General features: G+C 37.6%; 4 protein-coding genes across 4 annotated transcripts in view; 2 read left to right on the forward strand and 2 right to left on the reverse strand.

Annotated features, from left to right (window-relative positions):
- The window catches only part of si:dkey-33c12.4, a 213,937-nt gene that overhangs the window by 79,720 nt on the left and 115,086 nt on the right, over positions 1–19,131 (forward strand). The window lies entirely within an intron of this gene.
- Positions 37–3,540, reverse strand: LOC141377136 (serine/threonine-protein kinase pim-2-like). The gene is made up of 7 exons (XM_087278951.1): positions 2,892–3,540; positions 1,942–2,385; positions 1,489–1,583; positions 1,264–1,314; positions 768–1,143; positions 294–467; positions 37–207 (listed from the first exon to the last, which is right to left on the reverse strand). The coding sequence occupies exons 1-7, from the start codon at positions 3,175–3,177 to the stop codon at positions 107–109; spliced, it is 1,527 nt and encodes a 508-aa protein (XP_087135077.1). The 5' UTR covers positions 3,178–3,540; the 3' UTR covers positions 37–106.
- LOC147840996 (serine protease HTRA1B-like) lies at positions 3,908–15,389 on the forward strand. Its single transcript, XM_087279001.1, has 6 exons — positions 3,908–3,955; positions 9,729–9,923; positions 10,024–10,056; positions 11,839–11,991; positions 14,607–14,702; positions 14,788–15,389. The coding sequence occupies exons 2-5, from the start codon at positions 9,795–9,797 to the stop codon at positions 14,646–14,648; spliced, it is 357 nt and encodes a 118-aa protein (XP_087135127.1). The 5' UTR covers positions 3,908–3,955; positions 9,729–9,794; the 3' UTR covers positions 14,649–14,702; positions 14,788–15,389.
- Positions 15,638–18,951, reverse strand: si:dkey-112g5.3. Its single transcript, XM_087278948.1, has 7 exons — positions 18,494–18,951; positions 17,544–17,987; positions 17,090–17,184; positions 16,865–16,915; positions 16,369–16,744; positions 15,895–16,068; positions 15,638–15,808 (listed from the first exon to the last, which is right to left on the reverse strand). The coding sequence occupies exons 1-7, from the start codon at positions 18,777–18,779 to the stop codon at positions 15,708–15,710; spliced, it is 1,527 nt and encodes a 508-aa protein (XP_087135074.1). The 5' UTR covers positions 18,780–18,951; the 3' UTR covers positions 15,638–15,707.

Below are 19,131 nucleotides of genomic sequence, written 5' to 3' on the forward strand. Positions count from 1 at the left end.
GGGCTAGATCACAATATAAGCCACAACACAAGTGAGTTCAATAAAATATATCTTTATTACAGACGTGTACAAAAATCAAATATACAAAACATTCTGCTAATGTGACTCAGAACTCCAGCATGGACCAGTCGTGGTAAGGCATCTCTTCTAGAGGAATTCTGCACTCTGGATTCTCATGCAGACAAGCCCTCATCATATCACAGCATTCTGTGAAGAAGAAATGGAGAGGTGAGGTTATTGTTATTATTATTATTAAGCTGTTTCACTTAATTGTTCTTTGATGAACATCTCACCTTGAGAGAGGGTAAATTTGGACCAGTCATGTTGAAGGTAGTACAGGTCATACGCTGATGGGAATTCTCCATGGAGCATTGTGAACAGAAGAACCCCAAGAGAATAGACCGTCGCTGGTTTGGCCCGGTAGCATCCTTTTTCATAAAACTCTGGCGGGATGTACGCTTCTGTGCCTGGAGGAGAGACGTTTAGTTTAGCATCATGTTGAATATATATACCAGATGGGCTTCAGCTGTGCTAATTAACCAGCTTTCAATACGTTTATTAATAATGCTTATGCACATTCATAACTAGTGTTGTCAAAAGTATCAACTACCAATCGATACCGACACTCATCACAGTCATATTTGCTGAGCATGTGAACACCAATGGCCAATCAGTGGTGTTTAACAGCGCTCAAATTGACTTGTTAAATGTCAGAATCGATTGGTACCGAAGTCGATACTTTTGACCACACTATTCAAAACACCTACCAGAGAAGATACTGTAGGCTGATTCCATCATGAAGTCTCCACACCCGAAGTCGATCAGCTTGACTTCCAGTGTGTCGGGGTTCACCAGCAGGTTTTGAAGCTTAATATCCCGGTGGAACACCCCGCGGTAACAGCACACATTGGCAGCATAAACAGCTTGCCTCATGATGGTATGTGCTGTTTTCTCACTGAGGACTCCTCCGCTGACTTCAAGGAATGCCTCCAGGTCCATGCTTGGACTAGGCCGCTCCATCACCATGACATAATGGTTTTTAAAGACCTGCCAGTCCAGAAGCTGAATAATGTTCGCACACCTGGAGCCACCGCTGGCCATGTTTGCCAAGGTGATCTCTAGAGGAAGTGGCTGGTCACATGACTGAAAACAAAATAATAATGTTGGTTTTCAAACAAGGGTTTCTGACCACAGCCTGTGGTCTATAATAAATATAAGACTTTATAAACTGAACACAGCGAACAGAAAGTGTAGTCTACTCACAGAGCTGACATCTTGCATATTTGGGGTCTTCTGGACAAATTTAACTGCCACCTGTTTAAAGGAACAAGCGAACAATTAACATGTGCACGGAGATCATTTCATTCAGTCATAAATCCTGAACAGAGGATTCATTCGTCAGCAGAAATGTCCAAACAATGAAAGCTCTGATGATGTTCTTTAAACAGGGAACTTCATCAGAGGATTTGAGTCTACAAAAATGAATACCTGCAGACCATCCTGTATGCGAATCCCCTCATACACGGAGCCGAAACCTCCTTCACCAAGCTGCTTTCCGAGTTTGTAGCGGCAGCTGATGTCATCTGTTAAAAATGAAGAAAATGTCATTAAATTATAAACCAAATAAAAACACAAACAGTTGAAGTCAGAATTATTGTCAGATTTCAGAACATGATAGTTTTAATAACTCATTTCTAATAACTGATGTCTTTTATCTTTGTCGTGATGACAGTACATCATATTTACTGGATATTTTCAAGATACCAGTGTTCAGCTTAAAGTTCTGAATACTTAAACTTTATTGCTCTGCATCATTTGGGAAATATTTAAAAAATATTAATAAAAAATCACAGGAGGGCGAATAATTTTGACTTCAACTGTATAATTTTACAAAGTTTGATGAGCCTAAACAAATGTTCTGAACTCCAGCAATAAACTTACTATTGTCCAAGCAGGTCCCATCATCTGCTGTAGACTTCACAGCAGAGTCCTCTTGTGAGACCTGATCCGGTGAAGGGTTCGAGTTTTCATCCAGGGCAGAGTCACAGATGTCATCTGTTATGAGCTGCTGGCTCACTGGAAGTTCATTGTCCTCATCGGATGGTGAACTTGGAGGACTATCAAGCTCTTGCTCCAGGCTGTCCTCACTGAGGGAGGATTCGTTGTCTTCTGGGAAGTGAAGCTCTGCAGAGTCGTTCTCAATGACCACTGCAGAGTCAAAGCTGTTCACTTCAGGTTTAGAGTCCAAATCTTCGTCTGCTGGAGCATCAAGAGCTGGAGGTTGGAGAACTTCCAGCTCCAGGTTGCTCACAGCAGTGCAGAAGAATTTAGAGCTACTGATGGGCTCTGCGTGAAGTTCGTGGATCTCCTGCACACATAGCTGATCTAAAGAGAGGAAGGAACATCATTAATATGACTCTACAACTCTTTTTGACAAGATATTTGAACAGTTCATTTGCAGAAACATTACTCAATGTGTTTTTATTGATGATCTTCATGGGTTTTTTGCATTGAATTAGCAAACAAGTAAACTATATATCTAAAGGCAAAGCTCACTGAAATAAAAAATCCTAATACAAATAATTCTTATTTTTTCTGTTTTTTACACAAAACTACAAATTCTGAAGAAAATTCCTGAAATCAGCAGCCATTAACCTTCATTGTAGGAACACAAAATACTGTGGAAGTCAATGGCTGAAAGCACCTCAAACAGGTTTAAGGAGTAAATTATGACAGAATTGTCTTGTTTATGTGAACTGTGGCTTTAAGAAACTCTTTCTAAAATGTCTTCCATTTAATGTTCATTTCTGATCTTTAAACACTTATGTGATGTGTTTGGTGTGTTTAACAGTATGCTTTAGTAATTAAAAGTGCTCATAAATCTATTTTACCAACAACAGTAGCTCTTCTTCTGGAAAAACAGGCGAAGAAGATGGGAGACAATTTGAGTTTCCTCTTTTTCTGTCTCCCTGCCTGTTTTCCTGCAGCGACGGCCGGGTCATCGGTCATCAGATGACGGTGATTCTCTGTCGTGCTGCCGGTGGGTTCGAGTGGCTCACACGGTTGTTCGTTCGCACACTTAACACCAAACGCTTTCTTCAGACGGTTAATCAGTTTTGAAAATGCCATTTTATCACTGTACTGTTGAATCGCAGAAAGTACTGAACTACTAGACATCCAAAGAAGCTAATGAGAGTTTCTGCTACGTCAAAAAGCTTTATACTGTCACTGATGATGTCAGAGTTCCACAATTCCATTTGGTATGACGTAGAGACTTTTTAAAACACAAAAAACTTCTAATGCAGGCCCGCGCTAGACTGACTGGCTCATTCGCCTTAATGTGCTCACACAGCCACCTGCTTATATACACATTTTTTTCCAATTATTAATTTATTTTTGCACTTAGGCCTATATATTTTTCTGTCATGTACAACTTTTTCTGCGTTTTGCTTTTTATTACAATTGTTACCATGTTTATATATATTTATACGTGTGTGTGTGTGTGTGTGTGTGTGTGTGTGTGTGTGTGTGTGTGTGTGTGTGTGTGTGTGTGTGTGTGTGTGTGTGTTTCGGTTATTTTATATTTTCATTATCAATTATTTATAATTTTTAACCGTATTATTATTATCATTTATATTATATTTTATATAGTATGATTATATAAATTCGTTATTCTTGTGAATTCTTTTTAAATGATTAATGCTTCAAATCATAAATTAAAAAGAAAAATATGCAACACAATGAAGTTATCCATGTATTACCTGAAACCGCCAGTAGGTGGTGGTAGGACACTGTCTTAAGTGAATAAGACATTTATTCAGCAACAAAGCAACTGTTGTATATGAATAGGTCAAGGATGAATCGACTCTCACAATTCATTTTAATCCACAGATTCATTCACAAAAATAACCCACTCTAGCCTAAATAAGGACTGAACAGATGTGAATGCTAACAGGTAGGAATAATGATCAAATTTTTGTGGATTAAACATCTTTATTGACATTAATTGCAGTAGATTTTGTTAAGTTACAACAAAAGGTAGGAAATGGTTTTAATTGTGGACTGTACTTATTTTATGTGTGAACATGCTACATGCTAACACCGTCACAGCATTCCAGTCAACTAATTTAGAGCTACTAACGTTAGTCAACAGTCCCCGCCTTCACTAAGTGAAAAATGCAAATTAAAAAGAAAAAATAACATAAATAAATAAATAATTACAAATTAAACAAATGAATATTTAAGTCAGTGTAAATAGATCTAACGTTTATTACTGTATGTCACAGGCAAGTAGCGCTAATTAGCATTTGATGCTAATGCTAACCTTAATGTAACTGTAATGTAAATATTAATGTTATATTAACGGTACTGTAACTTTAAACTAATTATTGTTTTACTTAAAAGCTCGATCAAACCTTTAACATTAACATCAGTCAGATTAATTGCTATTTGAGTGATTCTGTTAATATTAACATACATTTGTTTCTGTCTAGTTAACTTTAGGAACTATACAGTGAGAGGAATTATTTAGTTTTATATTACAGAAACTCGATATTTCTTTTTTATATTTTTGTTAGGCCACAGTTTGAAATGCCATTCTGCAGGCTGAAATGGCATATTTAACACAATTAACCACGGCTTTACTACAATAATACAGTCAGGTTTATTTTGTGTGGATAAATGTTAGTTTACTGTAATAAAACAATGTTTTTGTCTTATTGGCTAAATGGGCTCATGAAAGTGTTTCACATAGAAATGAATAAATAATAATTAATAATAATAATTCCTTACATTTATATAGCACGTTTCCTGCACACTTAAAATGCTTTACGCATTGGTGGAACATGTTTCCCAAAAGCCATTTTGAAATGGAAACAATATTTTTCTTTCCCATTTATAGATGATTTTTGGTCAACAATACATTTTTACGCCCAAATCAGGTAGAAGAAATTCATTTCAAAATATTACACAGGTACTACTATCCCTGCAATATATTTAATAATAAATAATAATAATAGTAAAAAAAATCACAAAAATGTTCTTTTTGTACTTGTAAATTTTCTGATGATTTTTGGAAACAGGTTTCAGGGTTGATTTTTGATTAATTTGGAGATATGCTGTAGAGAGAGGAATCATTAAAAGGCCAGAAGTGAAAATTCTGTCGTCATTTACTCCAAACATGCTTGCGTTCTTGTGATATTTTGAGAAGTCAGTGGTCCCTCACTGATTATAAAACACACACACACACACACACACACACACACACACACACACACACACACACACACACACACACACACACACACACATTTTGAGTCTCTATGCAGTTACATTGACTGTAATTTAAGTTATGAAAGGAAACAAACAATATACTTTTTTTTTGTTTTATATTAATTATGACGTATTTAAAGGAAGACTTTTGGCAAATAGGCTCATTTTTCAAGTCACTCAGAGTTAAACTGTTGTGTTTGATCATTTTAATCCGTTCAGCTGATCTCTGGGTCTAACAAATAGTCCAAAATCCTTGATTATTACTCCAGAATGAGAGTATAGCAAAGATTATAGAATACACATGACGTGTCACTCGTATACTTTTGAATGGGAAAAGTGAAACAGTCATTATGGCGAATAAAGCCCCGCCTTCTAGTACAGGAGCCAATCAGTGATTGATATATGGCAAATAAAGCCCACCTTTTAGTACATGAGCCAATCAGCGATCAGTATAGAATGACAATTCTCCAGGGGAGGGGCTTGGACTAGATGTGAGTTTCTGCAGATATTGTGTGATATGGACATTTATAAATGAAACTAAAAGGACAGTTACTGTTCAATTTTATTGGTTATTCATAGTATGTAATGGAATCGTAATCTTGGCAAGCAGTTTTGAAGAATTTACCCATTCAAACAGAATGCCCATGTATACTTCCCGAGAGGCAGGGCTGGACTGGGGAAAAAAATCGGCCCTGGCATTTTGGGCCAGAGCAGCCCACTAAATTCAATCAAAATGCTATGTATCTATGCACCTCCAATATTTTTATCAACTCATATTCTATAAAACACAAAAGCCATATATATGAAATAAATAAATAAATACACACTTTAATCTCAATTTAATTTCTGTATACTGTCCATAAAGATATTTGTTGAGTTCTAAAAAATACACTATTCATTCATTTATTTTTCTTCGCATAAGTTCCTTATTTATCAGGGGTTGACGCAGTGGAATGAACTGCCAACTATTCCAGCATGTTTTATGCAGCAGATGCCTTTCCAGCCACAACCCAATATTGGAAATCACCCATACACACTCATTCACACACACTCATACACTACAGCCAATTTAGCTTATTCAATACACTATGCACTCAGCCTATATTCAATAATAAACATAACAAAAACTGCCTGCTATTGCATGGGTAAATCTTCATAGGGAACAGTGTTACATTTTAACCTCTTTCACCTCATCCTTCTTGCTGTTTCACTATCTAAACAATGAAAACATAATATTAGTCAAATTTGTTTAATTTTGATATTATCATTAACAGACACCAAACAGCCTCGTGCAGCTACACATTTATATGAGCATCATCTTCACTTTGCATATTTATAACAAAACAGGGCTTAAATATAACTGCCTCCTTTCGTTTTCATTGAAAAGAATGAACTTTATCCTGTCTCTTTTGCAGAATATCAGTTTTAATAATCAATAATGGCCATTATAACAGTATAATGTACATTAAATTTAAACGATAAAGGTAAGCAATCAGTCAATGTGCAGAATCTGTGTATGTGGTTACATAAATTAATATATTAGCTTATCTTTGCACTCAGCCAAAACCGTTAACTGAGAGCAAGTGATTCAAAAGACATAAGACTTGTTAGATAGAGATAACAAGATGAATATCACGTTTAACAACTATAGTGAGATCAGATCCAGCAGATGAACTGACATGCACTATACTCTCACCTGGGGCTTATGCTCACCCGCTGAACTGCTGTCTGCAGCTCTTGACAGAGAGTGTGCATGTGTGTGGTCACGTGATTTGCGCTTTTAGCCGTGTACTAGAATGAACAGAGAACTTTTCAGAATCGCTAAATGAAACGCCGTGGAATTTCCCGCGATTTCTCTGCGCCTCCCTTGCGTTTCTTCTCTCTGACTCTCGACTATTTTGACAAATACACACAGACGACGCACGCTCACACGGAGTCCAAAATAGGAGTTTGTGATTGGGCCAGCCCAATTTCAGTAAAGTAAAGAACCAATGGGCTGCAGAGTGTCACATGGGCTGTCCCAGTCTGTCTGTCCGGGAAAAAAAGCATCTACTTTCAGATAGTCACAGATCACAGGAGCGTCAATTAATAAGACAGAAAAAAACGATAGGCTGCTAAGCCTTTTATGGGCCGATCAGATCATAAGACGATGATCAGCCCGGCCCAAAAAGTACGTCGGCCCACCGGGAAAGTGCCCGGTCTGCCAGATGGCCAGTCCGCCCCTGCCGAGAGGCGTATAGGTATAGTTACTAGCCATGTCAAGCTGGAACATAGCAGCTATTCATTTCCATCAGTCTTGGTGTATACTTTAACTACACAAGAGTCAAGTTTTACTTTAAAAACTCTTTGGAATTTTTTGAGCGAGATGCTAATGGTCTAATCTGATTCAAGGATCTATGCTAAGCTAAGCTAAAAGTTCTTCTGTCAGACCCGGAGTTTGTCTGAATGGATTTAAAGAGCCCCTATTATACATTAAAAAGGGTCATATTTTGTTTTGTTTTGGGGGGGGGTCTCCAACAACAGGCTGATGTGCATTCAAGGGCAAAGAACACTTTCATTGTCTTAAAATATGCATTTATTTTTATCAAATTATGCCAGCGACTCTCATATGATTATTTAGCAAATATTTTGTTCCTACACCCCTCCCTAACGCGATGTAAATCTGCGCTGATTGGTCCTATTGTACTCTGTTGTGATTGGTCAACAGCGTTCAGCGTGAGACAGAGAGAAATGGCCACCATGGCTTATCAACAATATTGAAGTAGTCAGAGTGCAGAGTGTATGTGTGAGTATACCTGCCAACACTCACGTTTTTTTTCCGGGAGTCTCCTGTAATTTCAGACCCATCTCCCGCCACCTTCCCATTTTGTTATTTATCCCGGAAGAATTGTGCGTTTAAATGCAAACGCATTTAAATCCATAAACAAAACGGCACGCGTCGCATTTTCATCATGACATTAGACGTGATATGAGAATATAAAGAGTTAACCAGATGCACTACAAGCGGTTACAAGTAGCAAATACAATTAAATACATAATTTGTAGAGAAAACAAAGAGGCAACCATTTTAATTGCACATACTTACACTTGTGAAATAGAGGAAGAAACTGATCCATAAACTGTGTACTGTAAAGTTCCTGTCGAGCTCTGACAAAGTCCCATACGTCAACAGACTTTTCTGATCTAAAGCACTCATCAGAAAAATGACAGGAACACAGCACAAGCCTGGGCTGTAATGTTGAGGTATTTTTGCCAAAATAAAAATAACACTAACTTTCCCCTCACACTTCAGAGCACAGCGTCTTCGCGACATGATTCAACTGGCGTCTGATGCAGTGTCCTTCTTCTTTTTCTATGCTACTGTGTTTGTGGGCGGTGCTGGGTTTTTTTTAATTTTCCCGGGATTGCGCGTGCAACAAATAGGCGGGGCCAGGCTCGGATTAACAATTATTGTCATTTAGCCTATCTAAAACTATGCAAAGCAGTCTGTCCTAACTAAAAGTCTCAGATCAGCAGTTAACTATACATAAAAGTTAATCTATTAAATCAATATTACTTTAAAGAATAATAATTAAATCATATTAACAAAAAGAAAGCAGGTGAAAAACATACAGTGTGCAATAATGAAAGGATGATCACACGCACACAGTTAACATTAGGCCCATTAATAATCTGTTTAAAGATTGTTTAAAGCTGAAGCTGCAACTGCTGCTGCATACATAAAATACCTTCTTTTTGAAAAATCTTGAGCTCTTGAAAATGGTGGATGCGTATCGCTTTTTGTCAAGTCTATTTCAAACAGAACCGATCGCAGCATTGTGTTTCCAGTCAAGGTTGCTTCACGCAAGGAAATGGGATCGTGCACGCTTTGTAAAACTTGCGCACATCACATAACATTCTGTATTCATCTGCTTTCTTTTGCTTGCACGAACACAGTTGTTTTTGTCAGTCGGGCTGCTTCTCATTTCTAGAGGTTCATCCTTATTGTCGAACCCTACTTTTAAAAAAAATACAATTTAAAAATGATTTTCGACCAGCCAAAGTGGATAGTGGGAGTGGCTGTCTAATCCGCCACAGCTAAAGTCTACCTGCGGTTGGTGGGTGTTAATGTCAAGCCCTGGTGTTAACCCATTAATCTGATTATACTGTATTTAGGCTACATACACACTGTAATATTTCAGGAGGAACGGCCGCATACAAACATGGAAATAAACTCGAAATTGTGATAACCTTAGTGACATTTGGTTTTGTATTCTCAGATTTTTAAACGCAGTAGTATTACAGCAACTACAGAATAATTAGTCAACATTTTTAGTTAAACCAACAGTAACAGAGGAGGCTTTTATGTTTGGAAGGCCATTTTTGCAATTGATTTTTCACAGTTTTCTTTTACCACAGTTCTAGTACATGGCCATATGATCTTACATAGTGTCATTGTGTTCTCCATCTTGTCCCAGAATCCTCTACCAACGTTGCGTCTTGGCAAGTCATCTGATGTGCGTCAAGGTGAATTTGTGGTTGCCATGGGGAGCCCCTTTTCTCTTAAAAACTCCATCACATCTGGAATCGTCAGCTCTGCTCAGAGAGGCAGTAAAGAACTGGGTCTCTCCAACTCCAACATGGACTACATCCAGACGGACGCTACCATAGATGTAAGAGCACTGGAAACTGGGTGGTGTTGCATGCAAAAAAAATGTATGTCATCATTTAATAAATTGCATTCCATCACTCAATCACAATTCTGCTTTACAGTTTGGAAATTCAGGAGGGCCTCTCATAAACCTGGTGAGTCGCTGACATTTACTCAAAAAACTGTTTCTGCCTTTTGATATAAAGAGTCACAAAACACCAAAACACATTTTTTTTAGATGTCAATAGTCATATATATGTCTCACGCTGCTAAAAACACTATTAGGATACTTATATTTCACTATAAAATGGAAAATTGGTTGTTTTTGCATTATTTCAAATTCATTACAAATTCGTTCTTCCGGTTTGAAAAGAAATTTTGAAGCTACGTCAAGACCATGAGCTCCTTGTGTAAATTCCAGCATGGAGACTGGGTGTCTGTACGGCGGGTACAACGTGACATCTTTGAGCTTTCATCATTAATTCAAGAGAAAGACGAACTAATCAGCGCGCTCTATTGTGAATGAGGTGCAGCTTTATTAATACCTCGATACCTTTAAAAACTACCTGTTACAGTATTCCGAGAGACGCAATGTTGTGTTGCTAACCGGAATTTAAAACAAGTGGAAGAAGAAGAATTGTTTGGAGACATGGGTCGTCAGTGTTGTTTATAAACGTGCCACAACAAAGGTTTTGTTTTCGTTTTCCCGCGATAAGAAAGGACCCACATTTGTGGACTACAGTGGTCTTCTAACACAACAAAAATGTTTTAAGGAACATTTTTACCCGAGAGCTTTTCGCATCTGGAAATGGTGAAATCCGGATTTACTCATCGTCTTCTTTTAAAAAAAGAAGCAGTTCCAGTTCGCGTTGATTGTCCTGTCTCTATGGATTTGGTAAGTAAGCAATCGGTGTTCCTTGTTTGTTTATTCAGATGGCAAAGGTAGTTAGTATCGTCAAACACCTTAATCAGACTATTACCATCTTGTAGGATTTTCGCCACATTTTGTAACGGGATAATCTCTACAAACACGACTGCATGACACTTTTCTCTGCATTTAAATGCAGAGATGTTTTTTCTCCTATACGGCGTCCGGTATCCAAAATTCCATTACAACTACACTCTTCTAGCAGTTCCTCGCATCCAATATCTCGTTTGTCATGGGGGGCACTGAATGAAAATGCTAATAATGAAAATGAATGTTCCTGAATGAAAATGAAAGTGCCAAACCAGTTAAAAGCGACAAATTTAGAATGAAACTCCCCGAAATTACATGAAACTTATTATGAGACTAAATTACGGAGGAAACGTGGATAGCGTGGTGACACAATGACGTTAATCGTATTATGTGCTTTAACATGTAAAACGGGATCATGAAATGAACATTCAAAAAGCAACTCATGTAAACACCTTAATCATATTGTTGTTTTAATCAGATTAAGGCAAATAGTTAGATTACTGATGTCCACAAAATCATTGCTTTATCTGTTAAACCGACAAGTGTAACACAAACTACTCTCCTGTCTTCATTTAGAATAAAAATTCCAAGTAATTCAACACAAGCCAAGGCAAATACAAGCGCGGTAGGAGTATTAGGGTAGGAGTATATATAGCCACAGACATGCAACCTTATTCAGTGGTAGAAACCTCCGGTTTAAGGCATTTAATTAGTGTGCTAGAACCACACTACGAAATCCCAAGTAGAGCGCATCTCACAGCTACGGTGGTACCCTCCTTGTACAATAATGTGAAGGAGAAAGTTATCAGTGCACATTTAGTAGTTGACTACAGATTGCTGGACCTTCAGAGCAACACAGAGCTTCATGACTGTCATATTAAGAACGTGAATTGTTTTCAAATGTTCATCAATATTGTATTGTACTGGCCATACTCTAGCCTTATGTAATAAACTGATGTGTCATGTTTGTACTCTTCAGGATGGTGAGGTCATCGGCATTAATACCATGAAAGTGACAGCAGGGATTTCCTTCGCTATTCCCTCAGACAGAGTCCGTCTCTTCCTAGACCGATCTGCAGACAAACAGAGAAAGAATGACCTCACAGCTACCTTGTCTAGATTTACATTGAATGTTATGGCGGGAAAAAGACCTTACTGTGTTGCAGTGACAGAAAAAAAACTACTTAAAAAGATTTTTTTTATTTTAATAATGCCTTTCGGATGTTTTCACTATGTTATTAGCAAAAGTAATTAAACTGCGGACATACTTCCTGCCATTTTAACGATCTACACACACATTTTTCTCTCTTCTCTCCGCTCTCTTCCTCTGACTTGTCTGTCACTCTTCTGAATGTCGGCACGGGAATGCAGGTATTGCTCAATTACTCATTTCTGCAAATGTTGCGAGCGCTTTATTTTAACATGAGAGCACAGTCATTGTTTACAATCACGATCTCTTCGCTATTAAAGTAGAAATTATTTATCTTTGCTCCTTGACTAAATTTAGTATTTAGATTACAGACTTATTGTTTGGCTGTATCATCAAGTGAAATTTACTTTGAGCAAAGTTGGGACTTTTTATATTTCTTTACGACAAAAGAATTATGCTAGAAGTGTTTCTGTTTGAGGTGTTTGTGGGATTTATACATTATAGCTGTATTCTGATCTGTCTTAAAGCATCACTGAATTGTACAGGCATTACAGGTCAAAGCAATCTGCTGTTACATTTATCATAATAAACAATAAGGCTCTTCAAACACTGCTTTAAGAAATGCTGTGTTGTCATATTTCAAATACCTAGAGTTAAACAAAGCCATTTGCTTTATTATTTTATTACTGACAGTGTACTAGTCTTTTTTTGTAAAATTATTTCAGTTTAAGATCAAGTGTAAAATAAAATCTCCATGTAATGTACAGCTATTTAAGAAACAAATTTGCCATATTGTAAAGACAAGAATGAGCAAATAAGAAAAATAGTGTAAAATATGTAAAAAATCTTTTTATCATATACTTTAATTAAAACTTTCAAAGCTTGAAAATATTGTTTAAAAATGGACAAAATGTGTCTCTATGGCCTTATAGAGTGTGTGGTAGTTTTGCCAGTACTATTGAAAAAGATTAATTGTCATGGAAGGAAAAATCGACCATACTTCCTTTGTTAGTGCACATTTTTATATATGTAGCTTTGTGATTTAAGCAATTAAACCATTCAAATAAATGTATTATTATTTCTTAAAAAAAAGGGCCATAATGAAAATCTGAGTTTAAAAAAAATATAAATCTAACTAGTACTCTGAGTAGTTTTAAAAGAGTACTTTGTACTTTTACTCAATTTTGGTATTATTTACATTTACATTTAGTCATTTAGAAGACGCTTTTATCCAAAGCGACTTACAAATGAGGACAAGGAAGCAATTTACCCAACTATAAGAGCAACAATGAATAGGTGCTTTAGGCAAGTTTCAGGTGTGTAAAGTCTAAAAAGGAAAGTATTAGTATTTTTTTTTTTTTTTTGGAGTACAGTTAGTGGTATATCCAGAGGCAATTGCAGATTAGGAAGTGAAGTGGAGACTAAATAGTTGAGTTTTTATTCATTTCTTGAAAACAGCGAGTGACTCTGCCGTTCTGATGCAGTTAGGGAGTTCATTCCACCAACTGGGCAGATTGAACGCGAGAGTTCGCGAAAGTGATTTCTTCCCTCTTTGGGATGGAACCACGATTTACTAAAACTTGTATTATTTTTGCAGTGTAATAGTATTTTTACTTGAGTACAAAAAAAACTTCACAAGCACATTTAGTGCAGGTTTATTATATTATTAAATTACAATTGATTCATTAATTATATTATTATTATGATCATTAATGGTTTTTATTTGTGTATATATATAAATTCCTATGCAGTGTTTTAATATGTTGCGTGCCAGTGTTGAAAATAAAAATAGGTGCTGGAAAAAAGTGCTTAAGTCTTTGATTTTCATTAGGCTGTGCCTGTTTGAGCCCTGTAAAATTCAAGATATTGGGGAAACAAATATTCCCATTTAAGGTTTTAGTTTTGTATAAATAATGTAGAGTTGAACAATATCATATTTTCTTTATTTTTTTTTGCCCCAAATGACACGAGTTCAATTGTGGTATTGATTTGAACACTTCTGTGAATAATTAAAGGTGCAGTAGGGGATCTGCCAAAATGCTATACGCTTAGCCTATTATTTTTGGACCGCGGGGAGGGACTGTGATTCAAAGCCACACCCCCTGAAATCTGCATTTGCTGACAGACAGTTTGAGTTACTTATCGGAATTACGGGAGATGTCGGCCCGACAATATTTAATTGGATGAACATTTTTTAGTTTTATGCTTTACCCAGAATATAAAATACATAAAAACACATTTAGATCATTTACTTTAATCATTACTATTGGACTGTAAAGAGATTTTCAACCAGCACAACTAAAATGTTTCTGCGGACAATCACCTACTGCACCTTTAATTCAATGCATTGCAAATTAACAGCATTTCCTTTGTCACACTCTATGCGACTGAAGTAGTATGAATGTTTTGTTGAGGTGTTTTTGGTTGAAGCAAATGTAATATTAATTGTTTTGCTGATCTATCTATCAAACTATCAGTCTATCTATCTATGAATCTATCTATCTATCTTATCTATTTATCAATCAATCCATGAACTGTAAACTTTGCACTGAAGTGAGTCTTTTATTATCTTTAAATTCTCTTTTTCCCCTCCTCAGTATAATCGAAGAGCTAAGGATGCGAGACCCGTCCTTCGCTGATGTTTCTCATGGAGTTCTCATCCACCGTGTGATTGTAGGATCTCCAGCCAACAGGTGTGCTGCTCTCTGAACATGATGTTATCAGCTGTTGATTAAGGCATCCTATTGATGATGTCATTTCCTGTTTTCTGTTTTGCAGAGCCGGAATGAAGCCAGGACATGTTATTATTGAGATCAATGGGGTAAAGGTGAACACGTCGGAGGAGATATATAATGCTGTGAGGACCAGCGAAAGCTTAAATGTGGTGGTCCGCCGGGGGGCCGACCTGCTCATGCTGCACATGACCCCAGAGTCCACAGAGTGACATCAAGTCAAGTATTTAGTAAGATTAAGAAATGGTGAGTAAAGAGAAGCAGTCATAGTTGGAGCTGTTGTAAGAAAGGAATCATCTAAAGAGTTGAACAGTTTTAGCAAACGCTGGACATTCGTGTAGTAAACGTGTTTCTGGAAGCGTATGAAATAATGTGGATGATTCAGACTTCTGTACACTGGATAAACCTCAGTGTGTCTGCGCAAACTACACTATCAGTATTGATTTGAAGGAATATCACTGAATATTTTGTTTAGGATTGTCATGATGGCAACAAACACTCAACGACCTTAATAAAACTGGGTGCTCTTATTGTGAAAATGCTGATGTTTTGTATTGAGTCTCACATTCTCATGTTACGACGTTTGTATTTTAATACATTTTTCTGAACAGCTCTGATTTCACAATAAACCATTGGAATATTTATGGATGATTTGCTTATGTCGCAGTGACTGATATGTTTAGGTTTTGGGTCAGCGCTGTACAGCATTCTGAAAAAGTGTATTTCTAAAAGTGCGCCGTAATGACGCCAGTGTCAACTGCAGTGTGTGTTGGAAAGGACTGGATGCTGTTCAAACCTCATGCCAAATTTTTGTCACCCCATACAAAACCAGTTTAAATCCACACAATCTGACAACACTGGGGCTAGATCACAATATAAGCCACAACACAAGTGAGTTCAATAAAATATATCTTTATTACAGACATGTACAAAAATCAAATATACAAAACATTCTGCTAATGTGACTCAGAACTCCAGCATGGACCAGTCGTGGTAAGGCATCTCTTCTAGAGGAATTCTGCACTCTGGATTCTCATGCAGACAAGCCGTCATCATATCACAGCATTCTGTGAAGAAGAAATGGAGAGGTGAGGTTATTGTTATTATTATTATTAAGCTGTTTCACTTAATTGTTCTTTGATGAACATCTCACCTTGAGAGAGGGTAAATTTGGACCAGTCATGTTGAAGGTAGTACAGGTCATACGCTGATGGGAATTCTCCATGGAGCATTGTGAACAGAAGAACCCCAAGAGAATAGACCGTCGCTGGTTTGGCCCGGTAGCATCCTTTTTCATAAAACTCTGGCGGGATGTACGCTTCTGTGCCTGGAGGAGAGACGTTTAGTTTAGCATCATGTTGAATATATATACCAGATGGGCTTCAGCTGTGCTAATTAACCAGCTTTCAATACGTATATTAATAATGCTTATGCACATTCATAACTAGTGTTGTCAAAAGTATCAACTACCAATCGATACCGACACTCATCACAGTCATATTTGCTGAGCATGTGAACACCAATGGCCAATCAGTGGTGTTTAACAGCGCTCAAATTGACTTGTTAAATGTCAGAATCGATTGGTACCGAAGTCGATACTTTTGACCACACTATTCAAAACACCTACCAGAGAAGAGACTGTAGGCTGATTCCATCATGAAGTCTCCACACCCGAAGTCGATCAGCTTGACTTCCAGTGTGTCGGGGTTCACCAGCAGGTTTTGAAGCTTAATGTCCCGGTGGAACACCCCGCGGTAACAGCACACGTTGGCCGCATAAACAGCTTGCCTCATGATGGTATGTGCTGTTTTCTCACTGAGGACTCCTCCGCTGACTTCAAGGAATGCCTCCAGGTCCATGCTTGGACTAGGCCGCTCCATCACCATGACATAATGGTTTTCAAAGACCTGCCAGTCCAGAAGCTGAATAATATTCGCACACCTGGAGCCACCGCTGGCCATGTTTGCCAAGGTGATCTCTAGAGGAAGTGGCTGGTCACATGACTGAAAACAAAATAATAATGTTGGTTTTCAAACAAGGGTTTCTGACCACAGCCTGTGGTCTATAATAAATATAAGACTTTATAAACTGAACACAGCGAACAGAAAGTGTAGTCTACTCACAGAGCTGACATCTTGCATATTTGGGGTCTTCTGGACAAATTTTACTGCCACCTGTTTAAAGGAACAAGCGAACAATTAACATGTGCACGGAGATCATTTCATTCAGTCATAAATCCTGAACAGAGGATTCATTCGTCAGCAGAAATGTCCAAACAATGAAAGCTCTGATGATGTTCTTTAAACAGGGAACTTCATCAGAGGATTTGAGTCTACAAAAATGAATACCTGCAGACCATCCTGTATGCGAATCCCCTCATACACGGAGCCGAAACCTCCTTCACCAAGCTGCTTTCCGAGTTTGTAGCGGCAGCTGATGTCATCTGTTAAAAATGAAGAAAATGTCATTAAATTATAAACCAAATAAAAACACAAACAGTTGAAGTCAGAATTATTGTCAGATTTCAGAACATGATAGTTTTAATAACTCATTTCTAATAACTGATGTCTTTTATCTTTGTCGTGATGACAGTACATCATATTTACTGGATATTTTCCAAGATACCAGTGTTCAGCTTAAAGTTCTGAATACTTAAACTTTATTGCTCTGCATCATTTGGGAAATATTTAAAAAATATTAATAAAAAATCACAGGAGGGTGAATAATTTTGACTTCAACTGTATAATTTTACAAAGTTTGATGAGCCTAAACAAATGTTCTGAACTCCAGCAATAAACTTACTATTGTCCAAGCAGGTCCCATCATCTGCTGTAGACTTCACAGCAGAGTCCTCTTGTGAGACCTGATCCGGTAAAGGGTTCGAGTTTTCATCCAGGGCAGAGTCACAGATGTCATCAGTTATGAGCTGCTGGCTCACTGGAAGTTCATTGTCCTCATCGGATGGTGAACTTGGAGGACTATCAAGCTCTTGCTCCAGGCTGTCCTCACTGAGGGAGGATTCGTTGTCTGCTGGGAAGTGAAGCTCTGCAGAGTCGTTCTCAATGACCACTGCAGAGTCAAAGCTGTTCACTTCCGGTTTAGAGTCCAAATCTTCGTCTGCTGGAGCATCAAGAGCTGGAGGTTGGAGAACTTCCAGCTCCAGGTTGCTCACAGCAGTGCAGAAGAATTTAGAGCTACTGATGGGCTCTGCGTGAAGTTCGTGGATCTCCTGCACACATAGCTGATCTAAAGAGAGGAAGGAACATCATTAATATGACTCTACAACTCTTTTTGACAAGATATTTGAACAGTTCATTTGCAGAAACATTACTCAATGTGTTTTTATTGATGATCTTCATGGGTTTTCTGCATTGAATTAGCAAACAAGTAAACTATATATCTAAAGGCAAAGCTCACTGAAATAAAAAATCCTAATACAAATAATTCTTATTTTTTCTGTTTTTTACACAAAACTACAAATTCTGAAGAAAATTCCTGAAATCAGCAGCCATTAACCTTCATTGTAGGAACACAAAATACTGTGGAAGTCAATGGCTGAAAGCACCTCAAACAGGTTTAAGTAGTAAATTATGACAGAATTGTCTTGTTTATGTGAACTGTGGCTTTAAGAAACTCTTTCTAAAATGTCTTCCAGTTAATGTTCATTTCTGATCTTTAAACACTTATGTGATGTGTTTGGTGTGTTTAACAGTATGCTTTAGTAATTAAAAGTGCTCATAAATCTATTTTACCAACAACAGTAGCTCTTCTTCTGGAAAAACAGGCGAAGAAGATGGGAGACAATTTGAGTTTCCTCTTTTTCTGTCTCCCTGCCTGTTTTCCTGCAGCGACGGCCGGGTCATCGGTCATCAGATGACGGTGATTCTCTGTCGTGCTGCCGGTGGGTTCGAGTGGCTCACACGGTTGTTCGTTCGCACACTTAACACCAAACGCTTTCTTCAGACGGTTAATCAGTTTTGAAAATGCCATTTTATCACTGTACTGTTGAATCGCAGAAAGTACTGAACTACTAGACATCCAAAAAAGCTACTGAGAGTTTCTGCTACGTCAAAAGCTTTTTACTGTCACCGATGATGTCAGAGTTCCACAGTTCCATTTGGTATGACGTAGAGACTTTTTAAAACACAACAAACTTCTAATGCAGGCCCGCGCTAGACTGACTGGCTCATTCGCCTTAATGTGCTCACACAGCCACCTGCTTATATACACAGTTTTTCCAATTATTCATTTATTTATTTTTTGCACTTAGGCCTATGTATTTTTTTCTGTCATGCACAACTTTTTCTGCGTTTTGCTTTTTATTACAATAATTACCATGTTTATGGTGTGTGTGTGTGTGTGTGTGTGTGTGTGTGTGTGTGTGTGTGTG

The sequence above is a fragment of the Danio rerio genome, chromosome 13 (assembly GCF_052040795.2).
Source record: "Danio rerio strain M-AB ecotype USA chromosome 13, GRCz13ab, whole genome shotgun sequence".
In the NCBI taxonomy this organism is placed as follows: Eukaryota; Metazoa; Chordata; class Actinopteri; order Cypriniformes; family Danionidae; genus Danio; species Danio rerio.